The sequence below is a fragment of the Nothobranchius furzeri genome, chromosome 3, assembly GCF_043380555.1.
Source record: "Nothobranchius furzeri strain GRZ-AD chromosome 3, NfurGRZ-RIMD1, whole genome shotgun sequence".
Lineage (NCBI taxonomy): Eukaryota > Metazoa > Chordata > Actinopteri > Cyprinodontiformes > Nothobranchiidae > Nothobranchius > Nothobranchius furzeri.
The window spans coordinates 71,279,680-71,301,042 of NC_091743.1; the positions used below are offsets into that span (position 1 = coordinate 71,279,680).

The 21,363-nt window shown below is 41.6% G+C and overlaps 1 protein-coding gene across 11 annotated transcripts in view; it reads left to right on the plus strand.

Moving 5' to 3' along the window:
* The window catches only part of rap1gapb (RAP1 GTPase activating protein b), a 126,657-nt gene that overhangs the window by 80,436 nt on the left and 24,858 nt on the right, over nt 1-21,363 (plus strand). For 7 of the 11 annotated variants that reach the window (XM_054731766.2, XM_054731730.2, XM_054731735.2 and 4 more), the window contains 3 exons: nt 5,759-5,852; nt 19,405-19,440; nt 20,883-20,930. In XM_054731766.2, coding sequence (XP_054587741.2) covers nt 19,423-19,440; nt 20,883-20,930 — 66 coding nt within the window. In that variant the 5' untranslated portion in view covers nt 5,759-5,852; nt 19,405-19,422. Of the gene's footprint in view, nt 1-5,758; nt 5,853-16,182; nt 16,273-16,372; nt 16,473-19,404; nt 19,441-20,882; nt 20,931-21,363 lie in introns of those variants that run through there. The other 4 variants (XM_054731783.2, XM_054731748.2, XM_054731788.2 and 1 more) reach the window with 2 other exon arrangements.

Genomic DNA, 21,363 nt, shown 5'->3' on the forward strand with positions numbered 1-21,363 from the left:
AATTAAAAACAGGGGATTATCTTTAACATTGTGATCCATCAAGTGAACAGCTTGAAGGTCCCTGTTGCTGCAGCTTTTTCCACAAACCGGCACACAGTGGTTGTCAGAAAGCATCTATTATTCCAATTTTTTCTTTTCAGAAGTAATTCTGAAATGAAACTGAGGTTAACCACTCACATACTGGATTAATAAATCAGTATTCTCATCATTTATGTTCACTGAGCAGCTTTCAGGCATTTAAAATACTGAAACAACAAGCCTGGACTGTTCTTTACTTCTTGTTTCAAGGATTTTTCCCCCTCATCTTACTGGTAAAAAGCTTCAGCTCTGCAAGATCCTTTGGCTATATTGTGTGCGGAGCCGTTATAGGTCAGCAGCATCATAAAACCTGTTGTGTGCATGTGCACCATGAGAGCATGCATGCTCATTGTGAAAATGTCTGAGCTTTGCTAAGCCTCCGTTGTTTCAGGATCCTAACTGCATCTCTCTATTCAGGAGTTTCATGATGGTGCTTAACATTTTGTCTAATTTCATGCAAATAATCATGCGGCATTCTCTGATTTTGGGATTCTTTTTAGTTGAGTCAGGTATTATGTTGCTAGGAGACAAACACAGCTGTTACAACCTGGACGTGGAGACGAAAAGGGGAGGAAACTGAACGAGTCGTGTGTAATACAGAGAAATAGGTGTTATCTTTGGGATAGAAACAAAACACTCATTAAATACTATTTGTTTTCATTTGCAACAGATGATAGAACTGGTTTTGCACATTTTTACTCTTTTTCTGTGTGCGCGATTAATGAATCAGACGTAAATGAAGGAATCATTTCACCTGGGCTCATGATGAGGCAGCTCAATGATGCATTATTCTCTAATGTAGCTAAATTGGGGTTAGGGTTAGTTTTTTTCCTCTCCTTGTACCTTATACACAATATTTAATTAATTGAACCAGTGAACTCCAGACTGAGAAGCATCATGGTGTCATTTCAGAGGATAATGACAATTTATAGTGTGTGTGTGTGTGTGTGTGTGTGTGTGTGTGTGTGTGTGTGTGTGTGTGTGTGTGTGTGTGTGTGTGTGTACGCGCGCGATAGACATAATGTGCCAGTTTGTTCCAGGTCCAGATGGAATCTTGGCCCGCCTTCTCTAAACCCGTGCAGAGGACCTCATCCCTGCTTGGTGTCCACTTGTCAGAGCCACACACGCCTCTATGCTTTGGAAAAAAACTTCTTGAAGAAAACCTCCACTGTTTGAGGATAATGTTTTCAGATCAGCATGATTAACCTCAGCTCTCTTTCTTGGAAACTGATTTTCCTCTTATAACTGAAGGACAAACTGTATGAGCTTGGCTACTTTTATTCAGTTTTATTCAGATGTTAATCATTTTTGTCTTTCTTACCTCATAAAAACTGAAGCAGGTGAATGACTCTTTGAAAGTTATTGTTATAATGAAGTTGAGGAGACACAGATGAATGCATGATGGCTTTTGAAGATTATCTGCAGAGACAAGTAAAACATCTTGAAATTACAGTAAAAAATGTACTCATCAGCGACATTTAAAGCTGTTAAAGCTATCCTACAGAACAGGCTAGGTTTTGAACACAAACATGGTCACAGAGCACTCACCCCTCCCCTCGGGTATCTTCCCTGAGGCTTCTGCTGGAACCAGAATCCTGCAACGCCGAAGGAAGCAAGATAGTGCTAAACACCATTCGCATTTTCAAGGGCCAAACGTCTGTTGTTGTCTGTGACTTCAAATGGTGTGTTTCTTTTTTGGGATTCTGGTAGTTTGTCCTAAAGCTGAAGTGGTAGCAGCCGGCTGAGTGTCCTTCTTTGATATTAATGAGTGGAGAAACTCTCACACCAGTGGTGTTCTGTTGCTGAATATGTGAGTGTGTAACGAGTGGAACTCTGGCAGTTCAACGGGACCGACAACCGGATGGTTCAATGGTTGCTTGTTAATGGTGGAGTTATGGTGTTTATGTGATTCTTCCGCGTGAGATATTGGAAGTGTGGCGTGACCGTGTGTGACCAGTTGAGACGTAGTGTGTGTAATGGTTTAATTTACATTTTATTTCATGAGCCATAAGACATAAGATTCCACCATACCTTGAGGCAATATCTCATGCAGATTGGTTCTGTGTCAAAGGAGGGGGGGTAATGACTTTTAGGTGGAAAACGGTCATTTCATTCCATTACATATGTTGTTGATGTCACATCAAACAGCCAGTGAATGTTAGCAAAAAACAATCTCTCACTTCAGGATCCACTCATGGGCTTCAACAGCAAATTGATTAAGAATGATTGTGATTGGTGCAATACTGCATGTGTCACAGAAAGTGTAAAAGTTACCTGCTCTAATATATTTCACATCATCATCTGTTGGACTGACGAGTATTGGTTGGAAAAATTGTACATACTTGACTTGTTACTGGGAATTGCCCTCTACATTGAGTATGTAGGTGTTGTATCATTTCAAGCATGAGAGAGGGGGTGGGGTGGGGGTGGGGGTGGGGGTTGGGGGGATGGAGTTACAGCTATGTTCAAGTGGCGGTGCCAGGGGGGGCGCTAGGAGGTGCTATAGCTACCCCTGGATTAGTCATTGCACCTTCAAGTAATTACTTTTTTTTTTACAGTTTAATTTTAATTTAACGTGTGGATGTGATAATATTTAACATACAAAACAAAAATAATCAGTAAATTATCATATAGATAGTAAAAACTTAAACCAAAACAGGAAATTGATGTTAACCTTTGACCTCATTTTCCACCTGCGAAAGAGTGAAAGGTAGAGCTAGTGGTAAAACGGATCGGTTTTTGTTGCCCAAATTTCCACGGGTTCAGTCAGAAACAAATGAATCTTTGGAAGTGAACTCAGACCCACAAAAACCTACGGATCTGGATGAAGAGAGTCAACCCTAAAACCGCCGCAGCAGTCGAGGGTTTTGCCGCTGGAAATGCTAACACTAACGTTAGCTAACCTTGCAACACTAACCCCTTCTTTCCACAGGAGCCGTCAGCATCACGTTACTGCAGCAGCACGTCATAGCTGCTGATAGGAGCCGCTGTGGTCAACAGAACCTTTTCCACCGGAGTCGTCAGCAGCCGTCAGCAGCGCGAGTGGGCCGCGTCTCAGGAGCAGCATGTCGCGGCCCTTACGCGCCGGTTCTATTTTCTACGCGCGACGCCTCTGAAACGGGTCAAGTTCGACATTTTTGGAGAAGGAAAGACAGGAAATCGGACGCGGAAACGGAGCGAAGCTCCCAAGATTTTCAGAATAAAGAAACATACTGCCTTCCGGTTGCTTTACTTTAAAAAAAAGTTACTAACTTCTAATAAAATTGGTGATAAAATCAATGACCAGAAAGAGTTATCAGTTAGTATTTGTTTTAATAAATGTGTTCAAATATCAAACAGCTAAATAACATTAACATGATGACAGTAGAAGGCCTCCCTCCCAGGAGGACCAACAGGTAAAGCCTCTCCTGACCCTGGACACCTGCAGTCCTACAGAGAAAATCAGAGACCACAGGTGACAAAAAGGCAATAAGCACATTTTTACATTTATCCACATGAGACGATGAAAATTATATTCTTCACACAAACTTTTTACTTCATTAAAGCGTGTCAGCTGTGTAAATCCCCGAATGTAAAACTACTTTTCACAGAAGAACTTCTGTGGTTGTGTGTAAACAGCTTCACTCTTCACCTCTAAGCTTAATAGAAACGCTTCTTTGCTCCGTTGTCCTTAAAACAAATGACAAGTATAATTCGCTACACACACACACACACACACACACACAGGAATAACTGGGACCCGCGATACAAACTCGTTCTGGCTGATTTCTGTCTAAAATGTAATTTAAAGAACAAATATACAAACGAAAAATGTCTATAAACTGAACCGCTTTAAGCTTTTTAGATTTCTACGGCTAGTTTTTAACAAACTTACTGTACGTTTAAAACTTCGTAGCTCTCCCCATTTTTTCTGCCTGTTGAAAATCCACAGCCGGCTGTGAGGAGACAACGAAGAGGTTAGCTAACGCTTCACAATGCAACAAAATGATGACATTTCATCAACTTACCGGAGAAAATCCTTCCGAAACACCGAAAATGAACTGCAGTCAATGCAGCAGCGGGGCTGTTTGGAACTATTCGAAACTACGTGAACCACGTGACTTCCCCATTCCATAGGAGTCTATTGGAGTGTCATAACTCTCTACAGCTCTGACAAAACCCTGCCCTCCTCTCCCAGTGATTGGACAGGAATTCGAGAAACGTGATTGGTAGCCAAGACTCGTGCTCTCATTGGTTCCACCCAAGTTCCTCCCACTGACGCTAGAATCGAGACAAAAAGATCTGTAACACTGTAGGATAGTTTGTACCTGTAGAATGAAATGTGTGTTTTGAGAGTTTTGATTTCAAAATTGTACCTTGATTTTTTCAATTTGGAAGTCTGCTAGTTACAAAACGAAAGTTTCATGTTTCTGAATGAATTTTTGATGTTACAAAATGAGTAGTAAATGTACAAAATAAAAGTTTGATTTTACAAAATAAAAAAATACATGTACAAAATACAATGTTCCTGTTACAAAACAAGAAATACAAGTATGAATTGAGAATTACAAGTTAGAAAACTAAAGTTACAAGTTACGAATCCAAAGTTACAAGTTACGAATCCAAAGTTACATGTGATGAAACATGTTCGAAGTTACAAAACTTGGTACAAGTTACGCTGAATATTGTCCCAATCCTAGTTCCATACCCTCAGGGCTACTTTGATGGTTGCTTCAGCTGCTGGATGACTTTTAAAACAAGTGCAGATCATTCCTTTACTGTAAGCTCAATGTCATGTTTGACATATTTTCTTATGAGAAACGACTAGAGGTGTGCGTGCGTGCGTGCGTGTGTGTTGATGCTGTAGGAAGAATCTATCATTCTATGGACTTTGTGACCCGAATGCAGCCCAAGAACCTGGAAAACAGTCCCAGCAGGACTTCAGAGCTCCATTAGTAATAGAGGTCGTAACCTCCCTGCAGGTTGGCAATCTGCCGTCAAGGGAGTGCAGCTCCGTTTGCTTATAGATCCTCCACAGCGGCAGTAGTGAGAGCTCTTAGAAGAATATTTTTGCAGTGGTTCTTATTTATGTGTTGCCATATTTACACCAAAATGATGGAACCAAAAAAATAAGTAAATGTGAGTTCTCCACCAATTCTCACTTTATTCCCAAGAAGTCACCTTTGGTCCCTGAGCGGTGTTTAGAAATGCTGTCTGCTGCAGGTTCATGAGCACAATGCATGCACAGACAGTCGGCTGTTGTGTGAGACGAGGTGTGAAGTGACTGTGACCAGAATCCTAGTCAGACTGGTAATTCTATCCAATCAGATGGAGAGGGATGGGCAGCAGGTTAAGAGAGGAAAGCTGAAAATCCTTCCTTCTGCTTTTCATCCGTTTTCGCTCATTTCTCCCTCTGTTTTACTTTCTGCTCTTCTCCTGATCCCTCTGCTTTAAAGCACTTACTCTTCGGACCTTTACTGTTAAAAAATGTATTAATTTAAATACTTCTAAAGAAAATAATACCTTTTGTGTCACAATAGCCTCATTTTCATCATAGGTCTGCTTTAGTAATGTGACCCAGTTGGGTTGCAGTCATTTTTTTCTCACTGTTTATTGCTTAAAGAAAATGTCAGCTTGAAACTTTGTGTAATGTGTCTTTTCATGTCTTTGTTCCCACCCCTCCATCCTCTCTGACTCACAGGAAACAAGATGGACGGATTTCTCAAACATCTGACGAAATAAAGCCAATACTAACCCACTTTCACCCTCCGTTTCCTCCTTCCTCACATTCAAAGGTAAAACAAATCTCTGACCCACTCCTGCTCTCTTCTTCACGCCAACGCGATGTGCTTCATCACCTCAGGAAGACTCATTCATATCCAACGTCCCTCTGGATGCTTCCTCCCTCCCCTTCCTCCCTCTGTGGGTGTAGCTGAGGGTTCAGAAACCAGACACTGCCTGAGTAGCATCTCTTTAGTATTTTTAGGCCTCACTGTAATTAGGTTGGTGGTATTAAGTTTTATTCACTTGCAATTTGAGATGCAAGATACCACATCTGACACGATTCCCTGCAACAAGGATCTATTTTAATATCTTCATTTAGCTGCATGTGTGATTTGGACAAAAATATCAGAGCAAAAGCCGCCAAAGTGGAGAATCATTCATTAAGATCGTTGTAGAACTATTACAAGACAATCACTGGAAGTACAATATGAAGAAAGTAGGGTTGGTTTAAAACTTTTGCACTGAACTGTACTGAGGGAAGTATCGGATGGGTGTGAGGCTTCTGGTAACTCTGTGATCGCCAGGGTGGGGTTGGTTGCACCAACAGTAGAGGTGATTGTCTCATAGATGTGGTGGTAGATTCTGACAGAGCATTGAGACAGTCAGTGATGTAGAAACCTCTTAGGCTCTTTTTCTGTATTTTAAAGTTTCAGTGCATTTTTCAAATGATTAAATTTATTGATAGAAAAAATAAACCACAATTGAAACGAACCTGGCCCTGTGCGAAAAGTCATTTCTGCCCAAGTTAAACCATGAATTTACTCAAAGAGCAAGCTAACTGAGTTATTTTTTAACTTATTTTTTTACAAAAGATTGTCACTCTGAGTTTCACATGCAGGCAGGATGTAAATAATTACGTCTTCTGCCCCATTTCCTGCGTTAGCTGCCGAAAGAAAACAGACGAGAAAACGCTGAGGACAGAAACAACCACACAGATGTGCGATGTTCTGTAAATGAACATTCATAGACTCACTTTCTGCGTCCCTCCGACCACCGCCAACGGGCAAGGCAGGTTAAGTGCCCAAGGATACAACAGCAGCATTCTCTGGAGGGAACCGGGTTTTAACCTACAACCTTCCGATTACTGGACAACCCGCTCTACCTCCTGAGCTACTGCTGCTCTAAAATGACCATGATATCAGTAAATAACCATAAATCAGGGACAGCAGTAGATTTTTTTCCCCTGCAGTTGCTTCATGAATGTCAGGGATTGATGTTCTCCATTTGAGGGGGGCTCAAGAGGTGGGGTTGCTCAGCTTGGCTGAAGCTATCCCCTGGTGCCGCCCATGCCCTAAATGCTCTCCTGAATAAACAAGAATGCATGAAGGCAGTCTTCTGTAACAGAGTTTAAATGGTTCTGTTTATTGGCCTAAAACCAGGGCTATCCAATTCCAGGCCTCGAGGGCCGGTGTCCAGCACATTTTAGCTGTAACTCTGCTTCAACACGCCTGATTTCAATCAACAGGTGATTAACAGGCTTCTGCAGAGCCTGATGAGCTGCTGCGCAGGTGACTCAACCACTGAATCAAGTGTGCTGGACCAGAGAAACCACTAAGATGTGCTGGAGACCAGCCCTCCAGGCTGGGACTAGCCCTGGCCTGAACCATTACACCAAAAAGAACTTACAGGTGCTGGCCAGTAAATTAGAATATCATCAAAAGGTTGAAAATATTTCAGTAATTCCATTCAAAACGTGAAACTTGTACATTATATTCATGCAATGCACACAGACCAATGTATTTCCGATGTTTATTACGTTTAATTTTGATATTTATAGGTGACAACCAATGAAAACATCAAATCTGGTATCTCAGAAAATTAGAATATTCTAAAGGCCAATGAAAAAATGTTTGTTTCTCTAATGTTGGCCAACTGAAAAGAATGAACATGAAAAGAATGTGCATGTATAGCACTCAATACTTAGTCGGGGCTCCTTTTGCCTCAATAACTGCAGTAATGCGGCGTGGCATGGACTCGATCAGTCTGTGGCACTGCTCAGGTGTTATGAGAGCCCAGGTTGCTCTGATAGTCGTCTTCAGCTCCTCTGCATTGTTGGGTCTAGCGTATTGCATCCTCCGCTTCACAATACCCCATAGATTTTCTATGGGGTTAAGGTCAGGCGAGTTTGCTGGCCAATCAAGGACAGGGATACCATGGTCCTTGAACCAGGTGCTGGTGGTTTTGGCACTGTGTGCAGGTGCCAAGTCCTGTTGAAAGGTGAAGTCTGCATCCCCATAAAGTTGGTCAGCAGCAGGAAGCATGAAGTGCTCTAAAACTTCCTGGTAGACGGCTGCATTGACCCTGGACCTCAGGAAACAGAGTGGGCCAACACCGGCAGATGACATGGCACCCCACACCATCACTGACGGTGGAAACTTTACACTGGACCTCATGCAACGTGGATTCTGTGCTTCTCCGCTCTTCCTCCAGACTCTGGGTCCTTGATTTCCAAAGGAAATGCAGAACTTGCTTTCATCAGAAAACATAACTTTGGACCACTCAGCATCAGTCCAGTCCTTTTTGTCCTTGGCCCAGGCGAGACGCTTCTTGCGCTGTTTCATGTTCAAGAGTGGCTTGACACACGGAATGCGACACCTGAATCCCATGTCTTTCATGAGTCTCCTCGTGGTGGTTCTTGAAGCGCTGACTCCAGCTGCAGTCCACTCTTTGTGGATCTCCCCCACATTTTTGAATGGGTTTGTCGTCACAATTCTCTGCAGGGTGCGGTTATCCCTAGAGCTTGTACACTTTTTTCTACCACATTTTTTCCGTCCCTTCGCCTGTCTGTTAATGTGCTTGGACACAGAGCTCTGCGAACAGCCAGCTTCTTTAGCAATCACCTTTTGTGTCTTGCCCTCCTTGTGCAAGGTGTCAATGATTGTCTTTTGGACAGCTGTTAAGTCAGAAGTCTTCCCCATGATTGTGGTGCCTTCAAAACAAGACTGAGGGACCTTTTAAAGGCCTTTGCAGGTGTTTTGAGTAAATCAGCTGATTAGAGTGGCAGCAGGTGTCTTCTATATTCAGCCTTTTCAGAATATTCTAATTTTTTGAGATACCAAATTTGGAGTTTTCATTAGTTGTCACTTATGAATATCAAATTTAAATGTAATGAACATTGGAAATACATTGGTCTGTGTGCATTGCATGAATATAATGTACAAGTTTCACGTTTTGAATGGAATTACTGAAATATTTTCAACCTTTTGATGATATTCTAATTTACTGGCCAGCACCTGTATTTTAGAAAAGTGTGTGTGAGTTTTTATTTACCACCTCAGAGATTACTTTTACATCAAAATGTTCCTAACAGACACAACCCCCTTTTGTAAAGGGTTACAATAGAGTCTATTCCCTGATCAATCTGCACCTCACGTCCCTGTTGGTTTCCCACCCTCTGTTTCGGGCTCATCATCATCATCTCCTTGAAATGTTGCCACCAGATGAGCAGCCTGTGATGCCCCCTCATTTACAGGCTGATGCGACGCCTGACAGACGAGTCTGCGCCCTCTGTCAAAGGCTCATGACACAAATATAGACCCACAGCAGTTGTTTCCATTTCCCACGAGAGACGTTATTATTTCTGTCACGCTCAAAATGCAAATGATTGTTAGAAAAGTCACACGACAAGTGAAATGGGTTTAGACCACCTTTTCTGTTTTAACACACCAAAAAGTTTCCTTTTGTTTTATTTTTGTTCCTATATGACACGTGTGTTGCTGCAGCTGTATGATGTAAGTAGCTAAAGCGAGTGTAGAGACAGGAAGTTGTCCTATTCCCACCACAAACGGTCTATTTAAAGTCAACAGTATGGGTTATATTTGTAAAAAGAGCACTGACACTTGTGATACAGAGCCGTTTGTTTTTCCGTGCTGTGTTTGCCCGATACGATCACGCTAACAGCTCGAGGATGTGTCATGAAAAAAGCAAGAAGGCTTTTGCTTACATAATCAAAGATTCTGCTGCAGTTCCCTCGCACCAGTCATCTTTTATCTTTGGCAGTTCCGCATCACTCGGCGTGGAAACAAAGTCGTACTCAACTCCTGTAGCCTTTTCCTCAGATTTGCTTGGGGCTAAAATATCCGCTGCTAGCAGAACACCCACGGGTCTTTAAAGACACCCAGCAGCTGAGCTAAAAAGGGACGAGAGAAGAATGCTAGGAAGAAATACGTCTGTATTTCTGTGTTTATTTTAGATTTTACAGCTCTATGGAACTGCAGTATTGTGTGTTTTAGTCCAGCAGTGCTGGAGGGATTTTATTGGATTGGAAGAAAAACTGCCTGCTGAAGGTTTTAAGTCTTGATGAAGTAGTTTGTAATGAAAATGGTTCAATAGACATTAGTCAAGCTGCAGTACTTACTCTGTTATAGAGCAGGAGTGGGCTTATTTTATCTAAAGCAACTGTCTTTTTGATTAAAGTAGACCTGCTTCTGCACTCTGAGTAGCTTCATCTCCTTGGCATGCAGTCAGCTTGTCTGAGGTGTTGATGGGGTGAAAGGATCATTTGTGTGAGCTCCAGTTGCATCCCCAGACCTCAGAGGCGTCGGCGAGGTCAGAAACTGTGCAGCCAAACCAGACGACTGGACCTCGATGGAGCTCCGACTGAAAAACATCGAGCTTCTGTGCCAATTGATCAACTCACTTTGAAGTTTACTTTTCTGTTTGGCAGAACCTTTGAGGACGTGGCAAACACAACGAGCGAGAATAAAGAGATGGGAGACATTGCTTTGGATACATTTTATTACTTTTTATTTTTTCAGCACATTTGTTCCACAACACCACATCAATCACAACAGCTTGGCGGGTTTTTTTTTCTTCACCAACAGCTCAAGCTAAAGTGTCACACATCCTCATCAGTTTGCTTCACAAATGAAACAATGGCCGAGCTCATTATGTGAACTTGAAATCCATTAATGTCTCCCACTCATTTGCCACCATAAAACACTTTTGTCTTTAATGCACATCATTGGAATTCACATTCCTTTATTTCATGATGTGATCATTCACTAATAATTTGCTTTAAAGCATCATAAAAGAAAAAAACAATCATGGTTTTATTTTATGTCCTGTGTCCCATGTCTCCCAGTCCCTTACATGTTTTGTCCCTTTCCTCTTGTGTCCTGTCCCCTAGCCTAGAGCCTCCTTTCCATCAGACATGAAAGTGTCGCAAAACAGCCGCAGAAATACATCGCAGCTATCAGCTGTAACATTTGGACACATCCCAAAAGCGAAGGGACGCCATCATTAAGTTTCAAGTCCTTTTTTTACGCACTATGCCTCAAAAACACGTCAAACGCTGCAGTTTAGATTGGGCCAGACAGGAAGTCAAACGCGAAAGGAGTGTAAAACATTTGGAAACTTTCAAAGTAAAAGTCGCTTGCAGATGAACATACATCATTTGTGAGAACCCCGCAGCAATCCAAACAGAAGATATACCACAGACCTTTTTTGATACATGCAACTGTCTTTCTCTTTGCTTGTGATGCTGTGGACTTCTGAAATCACGTGTGGTGTTCCAGCTCTCCTGTGATTTTGTGACCTCACAGGACCAGCTGCGTGGAACGCTTTGCTCCCGCTTCGCGTCTGAAATGTTCCCGGGTTGAAAGGAAGCTCGTGGGTAAAACGCTGCTATTGCGTTTGGTGGAAAGACGGCTTTAGCCTTTCATCTTATTTTTCAGCTTCCATCTGTTCACCTTAGTCGGGTCACTCCTCAGCTCCTGCACTGTTCTTTTCCCTTATTAAATTATTTATTTGGATTAGATGGATGTGTTTAGTTCCCCACCTTCTCTGTTTGTGTATTTTCTTCCAGCCTTTTAGTTTCAGTCATTTTCATATTTCTTTCCATGATCATCATCATCATCATCATCAACTTTATTCGTAGCGTGCTTTTCATCAGCTAGGAGGTGAGCCAAAGCGCAGTACATGCATAAAATAATTTAAAGCATCACTGACCCAAGCAAGGGCCCACAAAATATACACTGAGACAAAAAAAGTTGATAAAACAACTCACAAAAACTGGATAAAATTCAACTATAATATCTAAAAATGTGGCGAACTCACATGCTGAGGGAACACAGTACAGAGATGAGTTTTCATCTGTGCTCTGACCAGTTTTCCCCAGTTTGGATATTATCTTTGACTCCTTGACTTCCCTTTAAAGGTGTGGTTCTCTGAAAACCCATTTATTAATTAATATTTCTGATTGTGATTGGACAATCTGATTTCATGCAGGCTAAACCTGAAAATAGTCTCTTACACCTATCTCCTGCATCAGATTCTGGTAGAAAGTACACGGTGAAACTCTAGGATTAGATCATCTTGACTCATGACCCCAGACTTGTGTTATTTGTGGATATAAAACATCACCATTGCAGAGCACACACAGTCAGTGGTAGTGGCTGTGTTGTTAGAGGGGACATGTCCAAATATCAGGAAATAAGTATCCAAATCCAGCCGTCTGAAGCTCAGGTGTGATGTAGCTCACTTCGAAGTCTTGGATATGGTGCACCAGTGTCCACCCACTTCCCAAGTACACCATAAAGGCATTCATCCCTAATAGAAACCAGTGCAGATGTACTGATTAAACTAGTGTTCCACACCTTTAACTGTTGTTTGTCCACTATAGTTATTTTATTGTTATCCATTCTTCTGTTAGTTTATTCCAGTTATTCTTAGCATCTTTAGTCTTTTTAGTTTTTAGGTTTTATTTGACGTTATTTAACTTTCCTCCTGTGTCATTGTGTTTGCCTCCTTCCTCGTATCAGTTACACCTGTCAGTAATCAGCCATCTATCACACCTGTTACCCATCTCATCACTCCCCTCTGCGTATTTATACCCAGTTCAGTTCAGTTGCTCTTGTTGGTTCCTTTGTTATGTGTTATCTTGTTATCAAGGTCGTGCTCCTGACCTTGCTCGGCAAAATAGAAGTTTTAAAGCCTTTTCCTTGCTGCCTGCCATTGAGTCCTACCTGCTACAAACAGCCCAGTGACATTTATTTTGTCTCTAAATCCTTCAAGTCCAAACAAAGCCAGAATAAATATTTTTATAAATGAAATGAGCTTTTGGAAATAAAACAACTATATTGGTGTAATTCCTTAATGAACACCACTGGAAGCCACCAATTTCTTGTGGAAAACATATAAATTATGGGTGAAAATCATCTGCTTTGAAGTTTCTAGTTTTTCCTTTAGAAGTTGGTCAAATTTTGGTGTCTGATGAATAGATCTGCACAAAAGAAGCTCGACTGTCATCCTGCAGTGCTTCTCTTGTCTTTCATCTCTCGCTGCCTCATTCTCAACTTTGCACTGACGATGGTCAAAGCTGTTAGAAGTTGGCCCGGACCTTCATCCAGGAACTTCATGTTGTCATGTTTTCTTTCTCATGTACACAACAGACAGTTTACCCAGTGAGTCTCACAGCACACTGTCCTTGTTTCATAACTTTTATTTATTTCTGTCTGTCTCTTATTGTTTCTGAACTTTTTTTATGACTTTCTCCTTTATTCCACCATGTTGGTTTTATATAATCTGTTGTTTTATAATTTTATCTGTGTCTTTATCAGCACCTTGAGGATCCGTGAAGGCGGCAGGAGGTGCTTTACATAAAAAGAATGATGAAGATGAAGTGAGAATTTACTAGAACAGTAAAGCTTAGAGAGAGCTTAGAAGTAGTCCACCGTGTTTACATCCGCTTAGACACATTTGTGATGTTGTCTCATGACCACATTTAATTGTGTACTTTTATGACAAAATTATTTTAAGATTATTTTTACTTTTGCTATACATTTTAGAAAAATAATAATTGACAACTAAATGGAATAACTTCTCAAACAAAAGGTTTATAGCGCTACTGTGGCATTAGTGAATCCACCTAAAGGTTCTTCTGATGAGGTTCATAATGAAACAGTAACAGTTCGAAGCCAGCATGTCACTTCTAAAAGGTATTTTTCTTTTTTCCCAGCATGTTGGCCATTTCTGGTCTGTGCAGAGGACAGTAGGCTGACTATACTTGCTGAATAAGATCCAATCAGGGATTGTGCCATGCCCAAAGAGCAGTAGCCAGGTGTTGTTATGCTTCTTCCACCTTTGTGGATCATGAGGAACTCTCTCGAGTCCAATCTGCTGTGTTTCTCTACGTCTCAACATCTTGCCTGTAAAACTATTTGAATTTTGGGCTTAAGTTTTCTCCCTCTCTTCAGCCTCGGACGACTGCAAGGTCAGAGGCTGAGTATTTTGACTGATATGTGAAGCTTTGTTGATCTTCTGTAGCCCTCACCTTTTTAGTGTAAAGAAAGTATTTCCTTTCTCAGATTTTGTGAAATTTCTCTTCCATGTGGAGCCATTGCTGAAATGGGAAGGGCTTTTCTTTGTTAAGTAATGTCCTTTTATAGTGACCTGTCTGCTGGACACCTCTTAAACAAATCATTAGACTCACCTGTAGTTGAATCCCTGTTCATTTGAATTTTGTAGTCTTTAGTGTGGCTTTTCTCCTAAGACTTTAACTGGGGTGCTCGTTTTTGCAACATGGGCTTGAATGGATCCATCCATCCATCCATTTTCTTCCACTCATCTGGAGTCGGGTCATGGGGGCAGTAGCCTAAAGCCTGATTTATGCTTCTCCGTCTGCGTCAGTGCGGAGACACGCAACACCATTATCCGTCCTTGCGTAGGGCACACAAGTACGTACGGAGTCGAGCCCACTTTTTTAAACATCCGTCGAACGAGACGGATTACGCAAGCTTGTGATTGGTCGGGACGCCGCTGTTGTTTACACCGCCGCCATTGCAAAGAGAGCCGAGGATAACTAGCGGCAAACACGGAGAAGCTTGAAGAATACCTCACGAAAAAACTATAAAAGTATGAACGTTTTATCCTCCCGTGACTGGAGGAGTGAAAAGATGCACAGCAAGTGTTTTATTTGTGGACGGAAATGACAGGAAACGTGGGTTTAGAGGTGGGGAGTGCATGAAGCGGTGGGAGAATGAGAGACAAATATGTCCGTGTTAAAAGTCTCTTATATACACAAAAAACACAATATAAACAAACGATCTTGGACCGATACACGACAGATACCACAGAACAACGCTACGCCCTGTGTTTTCCTGCCGGGGAATTGCTTTGCAACACTCTCCAGGCGACGGAGAAGTATGAGAGCAAAACGCTTCCGTCAATCCGTGCGTGTCTGTCCCTTGCGGAGCTGACGGAGAAGCATAAACCAGGCTTGAGTCGAGAGGCCCAGACTTCCCTCTCCCCAGCCACTTGGGCCAGCTCCTCCGGGGGAATCCCAAGGCGTTCCCTGGCCAGGTGAGAGACATAGTCCTTCCAACGTGTCCTGGGTCTACCTTTAGGCCTCCTCCGGTTGGACGTGCCTGGAAAACCTCACCAGGGAGGCATCCAGGAGGCATCCTGACCAGATGCCGAAGCCACCTCAACTGGCTCCTCAGTGTGGAGAAGCAGCGGGTCTACTCCCAGCCCCTCCCGGATGACTGAACTTCTCACCCTATCTCTAAGGGAGAGCCCAGCCACTCTGCGGAGAAAACTCATTTCAGCTGCTTGTATCCGTTATGTCGTTCTTTTGGTCACTATCCAAAGCTCATGACCATAGGTGAGGGTAGGAATGTAGATCGAGCGGTAAATTGAGAGCTTTGCCTTCTGACTCAGCTCTCTCTTCACCATGACATGCTTAAATGGGTTTGTTAACATGAATTCATGTGTAGTACTTTTTACTCCTTATGATTTATCCCTTGTTATTTTAATGCTTGTTTTTACATTGCTGTGTTGAGCGCTTTGGGCTGCCTTAGTTGGCAGCAGGAAGGCGCTCTATAAATGAATGAATGAATGAATGAATGAATGAATATCACTTTATTGTGTGCAAATGAACAAATCTTGTTTGCAATCAATGGCCCACATTTGTGGGACCATTTTGTAGAATGGTATCTCATAGAAAATGTTGATTCTGAAAGGAAACTAAAGGTTTTCTGACAAATGTAGTGGGGTGTATTTATGCTGAGAACTGTGTTATTGTGGTCAATAGAGTGTTTAAAAAATGGGAAAGAAACACTTTTTTTTTCAAAGCAGAAATGAGAACAAGACTTGAGCAATGCAAGATAAAATAAAGGAGGAACAGAATATTTTATTTTGTTATATGACAAAAAGAGAAGTATGTAGTTTTCGGTGTGTGTTCACATATAAGTGTGTGTGATTGCATCAAAAAGAGAAAACTGCTGCCCAGAGTACACAGGGAGGGGAGAAACATCGTTCCTCCTTTGTCCTTCCTACAGAACAGCTGTGTTTTACTGGGAGGGTGGAGGTTATTTGAAAAGAGGAAGGAAGAACAATCGTTTTCTCACATTACAGCGCATGCTCTCACACATATATATGGATTCTGATGGACAGCTATCAAGGCTTCTCTCCAAGTTTACTGCCTGAGCGGCTGTGAGTGTCAAGTGTCGTTGTCAATCTCGCCTTTTTCCGTGTGGCTGACGGTGACATCAGCACCCCACTCTTGTCAACGTGCCTGCATCTGTACTTGCAGAATGATGACTGAGCTCAGGATAGTGAGGAATCTCTCACTGGAGGGATTCTTTAACAGTCCCAACAGTAAGCCTTTTCTCAAGAGACGGTGCCTCAGCGATGTGAGTATTCTGCTTTTGCAGTAAGTCGGAGATCATTCTCACTGCAGCTATTGCTTCTTGTGTTTACATTATCTCCAAGACAGAAGTACGCTTAGCATTAAAGAGCTTCAGGTGATGCTTTTAACTCGATTGTGAACTAGGGGTGGGTAATATGTCAAAACAGCAAATGTCATCGGCAAAAGAAATGCCCTAAAATAAACGCAGCATGTCCAAAAGTATTCCTGGACATATTTTTATTTAGGCTGTGCAATTGTTAATCTACATTTCAGCATATACCAACATAACACTGGTTAAAGGCTGAGGATGCAATTAGATGATGCATTAATAGTCAACGTAACAGCCACCGAACATTCAAACAAGTTATGTTGTGTTATTTATAGTAGGGATGTAAAAAAATATTGATATGCCAAGATATCATGGTATTTTTTTCCTGCAATATTATATTGATATTCAAAAGCTGTGTATTGATTTTTTGGGAAGAATTTACATGCAAACATTTGTGTGTTTTCTTTACTCCCACCACTAGTCAGCTGCAGTGTGCAATGGGTTTTGTTTCCACCATTGAAATGTAAATCCCTCTATTATGGTTTGGATACCTCATGTTAAATATGTTACGTATCAGTTTGGGCTGTTTATGGAATTTTTCTACAATAAATTCAGTCTAAGATTGCTAACGTCTGGCTGAATTTATCACAATATATCAAATTGTCTCCCCTGTATTGTGATACGGCAAGGCAGCTTTATTTATGTAGCACATTTCATACATAGAGGCAATTCAATGTGCTTTCCATTAGCAACAATATCAAGAACATTAAAATCAATGTGACAGAAAATACAATTTAAAAGTGTGAAAGGAACAAAATTTAAGGGTGATCAAATAGAAAGATAACTTTAAGGTACATGAGCAAGCGACTTTGGTTGCTGTCACCTGTTGTGATCGGTTAAAGCAGCTCTCGGCAGTTCTAGGGTGGGCCCAAGTTCAAGTGGGCACAACACCGCAGCTGCTGTGACTCCCAGTGGTTTCTTTACTGTGGGAATCCGGTAACAATGGCTCTTTGATGGCAAAAGGTTGCCGACCCCTGGTCTAGCCTTCATGTTTTTTCCCGCCCCTACCTCAGCCTATATTCTGTCACCTATAACTGACAACACTTCACAAAAGTTACAACTAAACCTAAGCGACAAAACATGAAGAAATACGGGACCCGCCATATAAATTTTTTTCTTCTTTATTTATTTATTTTTTCTTTACATTACATGAATGAATACTTTATTATCATTGACCAGCATCCTGGTACTAAGAAATCTGCATTTCATCATGACCCATCCTAGATCAGGCTGGCTGTGGGCTTGCAGCCGTGCATTTGACCCATCCTTACATTATTAGCAAGGAGCAATGGACTGCAGTTTGTATCATGCCCCGGGGCCAGCGTTGGGATTCAGCATCTTGCCCAAGGATGCTTCAACACATGGCCCACTGGGACTGGGGATTGACCTTTGGATCATAGGACAACCGCGCCCCCATCCAGCCTTGGCCGCCATGTGCATTCTTTCATTAATACACTGAAGCGATCAGGCTTGGAGTGTGTCATGGCTAAATTGGACCTCAGAGTATACCCTACAGACCATTCAACGTTCAGATCACTCAGACATTATCAACACATTGTTTGCATTGTAGCACCATCATATCACTCACCCCTACCTAAAACCTGGAAATAAAAACGCAACTAAAATGTTCATAAGTGCGAAATGAACAAATGTCTTCTATAATCCAAGATTTCACTGCTTTCTAGTCTATTGTTGTTAAAGAGAATTTAAATATCTTGTCAGTGTTTATCGAAGTCTGGTTTATTTATTTATTTTTAATCAGAGGAGCATCATATGACTCCGCTTACTTTTGCACACACCCTACGCTGGGGCTAAACCGTTAGCTTTACTATGCCAGGGTCAGATGTGTGTGTTTGGTGGAGTAGTGTGAGTCAGTGTGTCATGTTTCCATACATGCACATGTGAAAAGGTTGCTTTCCAGTGGTAATGTGCGCATGTGTGTTGTAGAAGGCCTGCAACGCCGCTTTGTAAATTCAAGCTGTCATGTGGAAACATCAGCTTGGCACTGCAGTCCACTTGTGTTACATGGCGAACCGAGAATGCACCCCTGCAACAAACACCGCGTTGTCAGGGCTCCTGCCGCGGCTTGTCAATGTGGGTCGAAGCCGCTTCGGATCCTTAATGTGAAATCTGCAGATGAAAGGTGCATGCCTCAGGGTTTGTTCCTCGACAGAACCTCCACCGGTGCTTCTGCTAATTAGACAAAACACTGAGAAAAATACTCAAGCTCTGCAGCAGCAAATGGCAGAGGTGTAATTAAAATGATAAAGCTAAGTTTAAGTCTTGGCGTCCTCAGCAGACACGTTAATTACAACACACCAAGAGTACGTTAAAGTGAAACCTAGTTGTAAAAGTTTTTGATGCAATCTTAATTTCTTTGCACAGTGATGATGGTTGTAGCATGAAGGTTGTCCCAGTCAAACACAAATGTGCCTTTGCACTTTTGACTGCAAAAGCCAGAGTGTATTGCTGCTAATTTGGTGGCCGTTGCACTCAAGTCACAAGTGCTGTTGGCTTTAGCAACAGAGAGAAACACCATGGTGCTTGGAGGCTCATTTCTCCCCAAAGAGAAACTTGTTTACAGGGAGTTTGCCTTAAAGCGTAAAGCAACATCTTCCTGGTTGATCCTGAAATGTCCCATTGAGTGAAAACGATACGAGGAGTGCTAATTTAGTTATGAGAGACCATAAATGAATGTTTTGCGTCTTAACTGTGTAGATTTTACTATTTTTACTCTCATAGAGCTGCAATGAGCTCAAAAGGAAAGTGTTTTGATAAATCTATACCAATGACCAAATCCATGTACCATGTCAAATCTCTCCTTCAGACCTCGGACCTGTTTGCCATGATCGAGAGGATGCAGGTACTGTGGTTTCCTGGCTTGGCTTTCTGCTCTCGTCTCCTTACTTATCAGCTTTCCCTCTCACGAGCTCTAATCAAACAGCAAACTTAAAATTCCACTCTCTCTGGACACAAAATTTCCATTTATTTTTATTTTGAGACTCCAATTTCCCCCCCTTTTTTTTTTTACATTCAGCCTTTCAACTCAGTCAGAAAAGCACTTGTATGCCTGTGCACATGCATCCATCCATTATTTTTGTATCTGCAGATCCAGGCTGTCCCCAGAACCCGTGTGTTTCTGAATGTGCTGAACAGATCCTTTGTGTTTTCTCTTCACAGCTGGGTGCTTTTGTCTGTGTCATCAGATGTGTGAAAAGAAAGGGTTTTCATTTTGCTGAGGTGGATTCTTTGGTTTTCTTCTCGTTGGTGTTGCAGAACCAGACATGAAGGACATAGTGGATTCTGAGAACGTCAATCAAAAGGAGCTTTGATTTTGTCTGAATTTTTATGCATTTGAACCATTTTCTTTTTAACTATATGCAAATATAGACGCCTTTATTTTTTTTTATTTAATTAGCAAATACATAGTCTACAAGCAAAAGATTTTACCTGTTGAAATTTGAATTTGTTTATTGGTCCGGGGGCTGAATTTGAATGGATTATATATATATAGATAGATAGATAGATAGATAGATAGATAGATAGATAGATAGATAGATAGATAGATAGATAGATAGATAGATAGATAGATAGATAGATAGATGATAGATAGATAGATAGATAGATAGATAGATAGATAGATAGATAGATATACTGTATATTTAACCTTTTCAGTCACTTATTTTTTTACATACTTTCTTATAGAAGCTTTTGGTATTTAGTCAACAGGATCAGCAACTCCAGTGATTCATGTCTTCCAGTAAAGAATCACTAGTGGGAAGGACTGATGGAGGCACTGGGACAGATTTTTGTAGGATGCATTTTATGGAAACGCTTTCTATTTCCATCTGATTTATCTAATTCCAACACCCCCCCAGAAAACAGCTTACGATCAGTAATGGTTATCTTCCTCCTTGTGTTGACTGTCAGTACTTTCCCATCAACAGAATATAAATAGATTGAATCGCTGTAAAGTTCAACTCAGTTTGGACCTTGAGAAGAGTTATGGGCACTATCTGCGTTACACATTTTCAGAAGTACCCTCCCTGCTGTCATGGATCTCTGCTTATCTTTTTACCCCAGTTTCTAATTTTCACTTCCTCCCTCAGTAGCCCATCTGATGAATGAGCTTGCATATGTAAACATGAACTGCTGCGGCGATGATTTGTCATGAAGTATGCTGCAACAAAATGCATTTCATGGATCTTGTCTATCAGCCATGCGCTGAGCTGTCTTTGTACAACTGTGAAACAGTCTGCAGAGATATTTCCCCATCCCACAGTGTCATTTTCTTCCTCCCTCCAGGGGTGCAGAATGGACGAGCAAAGATGCCCCCTCCCTCCTCCCCTCAAAGTGAGTCACAAATTCACCAGTCTCCTCATGGAGTGCAGATGGGTAAAGCAAGTGGAATGGCAGCATTATACACCTTTTCTTATCAGCTGTCAGACAGGCTTTAGGATGTTCAATGGAAACAGAGAGCTGCACCATTCTTGCATCTGCTGTTACCTTGACAATGTAGTGGTGTTCACTGGTGAGAATGGTGCTAAACAGGAGAGCTGGGGTTGAGTCAGGAAATGTGAATCTAAAGGAACATTCAGAGGCTGAAGTGGGATTTAAGAGTTGGATGTTAAGACCTGTTTTCAGCTAAGTGTTAAAAAAATCCCCACACTGTTAAATTAAAATATGAAATAATGAATGAAAAAATACCATATAACATAATTTGGTTCTGACCCAGGCTTTTACCAGATGACTGTTTCCTGCGGATCTTGTGTGTGTATTGTGCGTA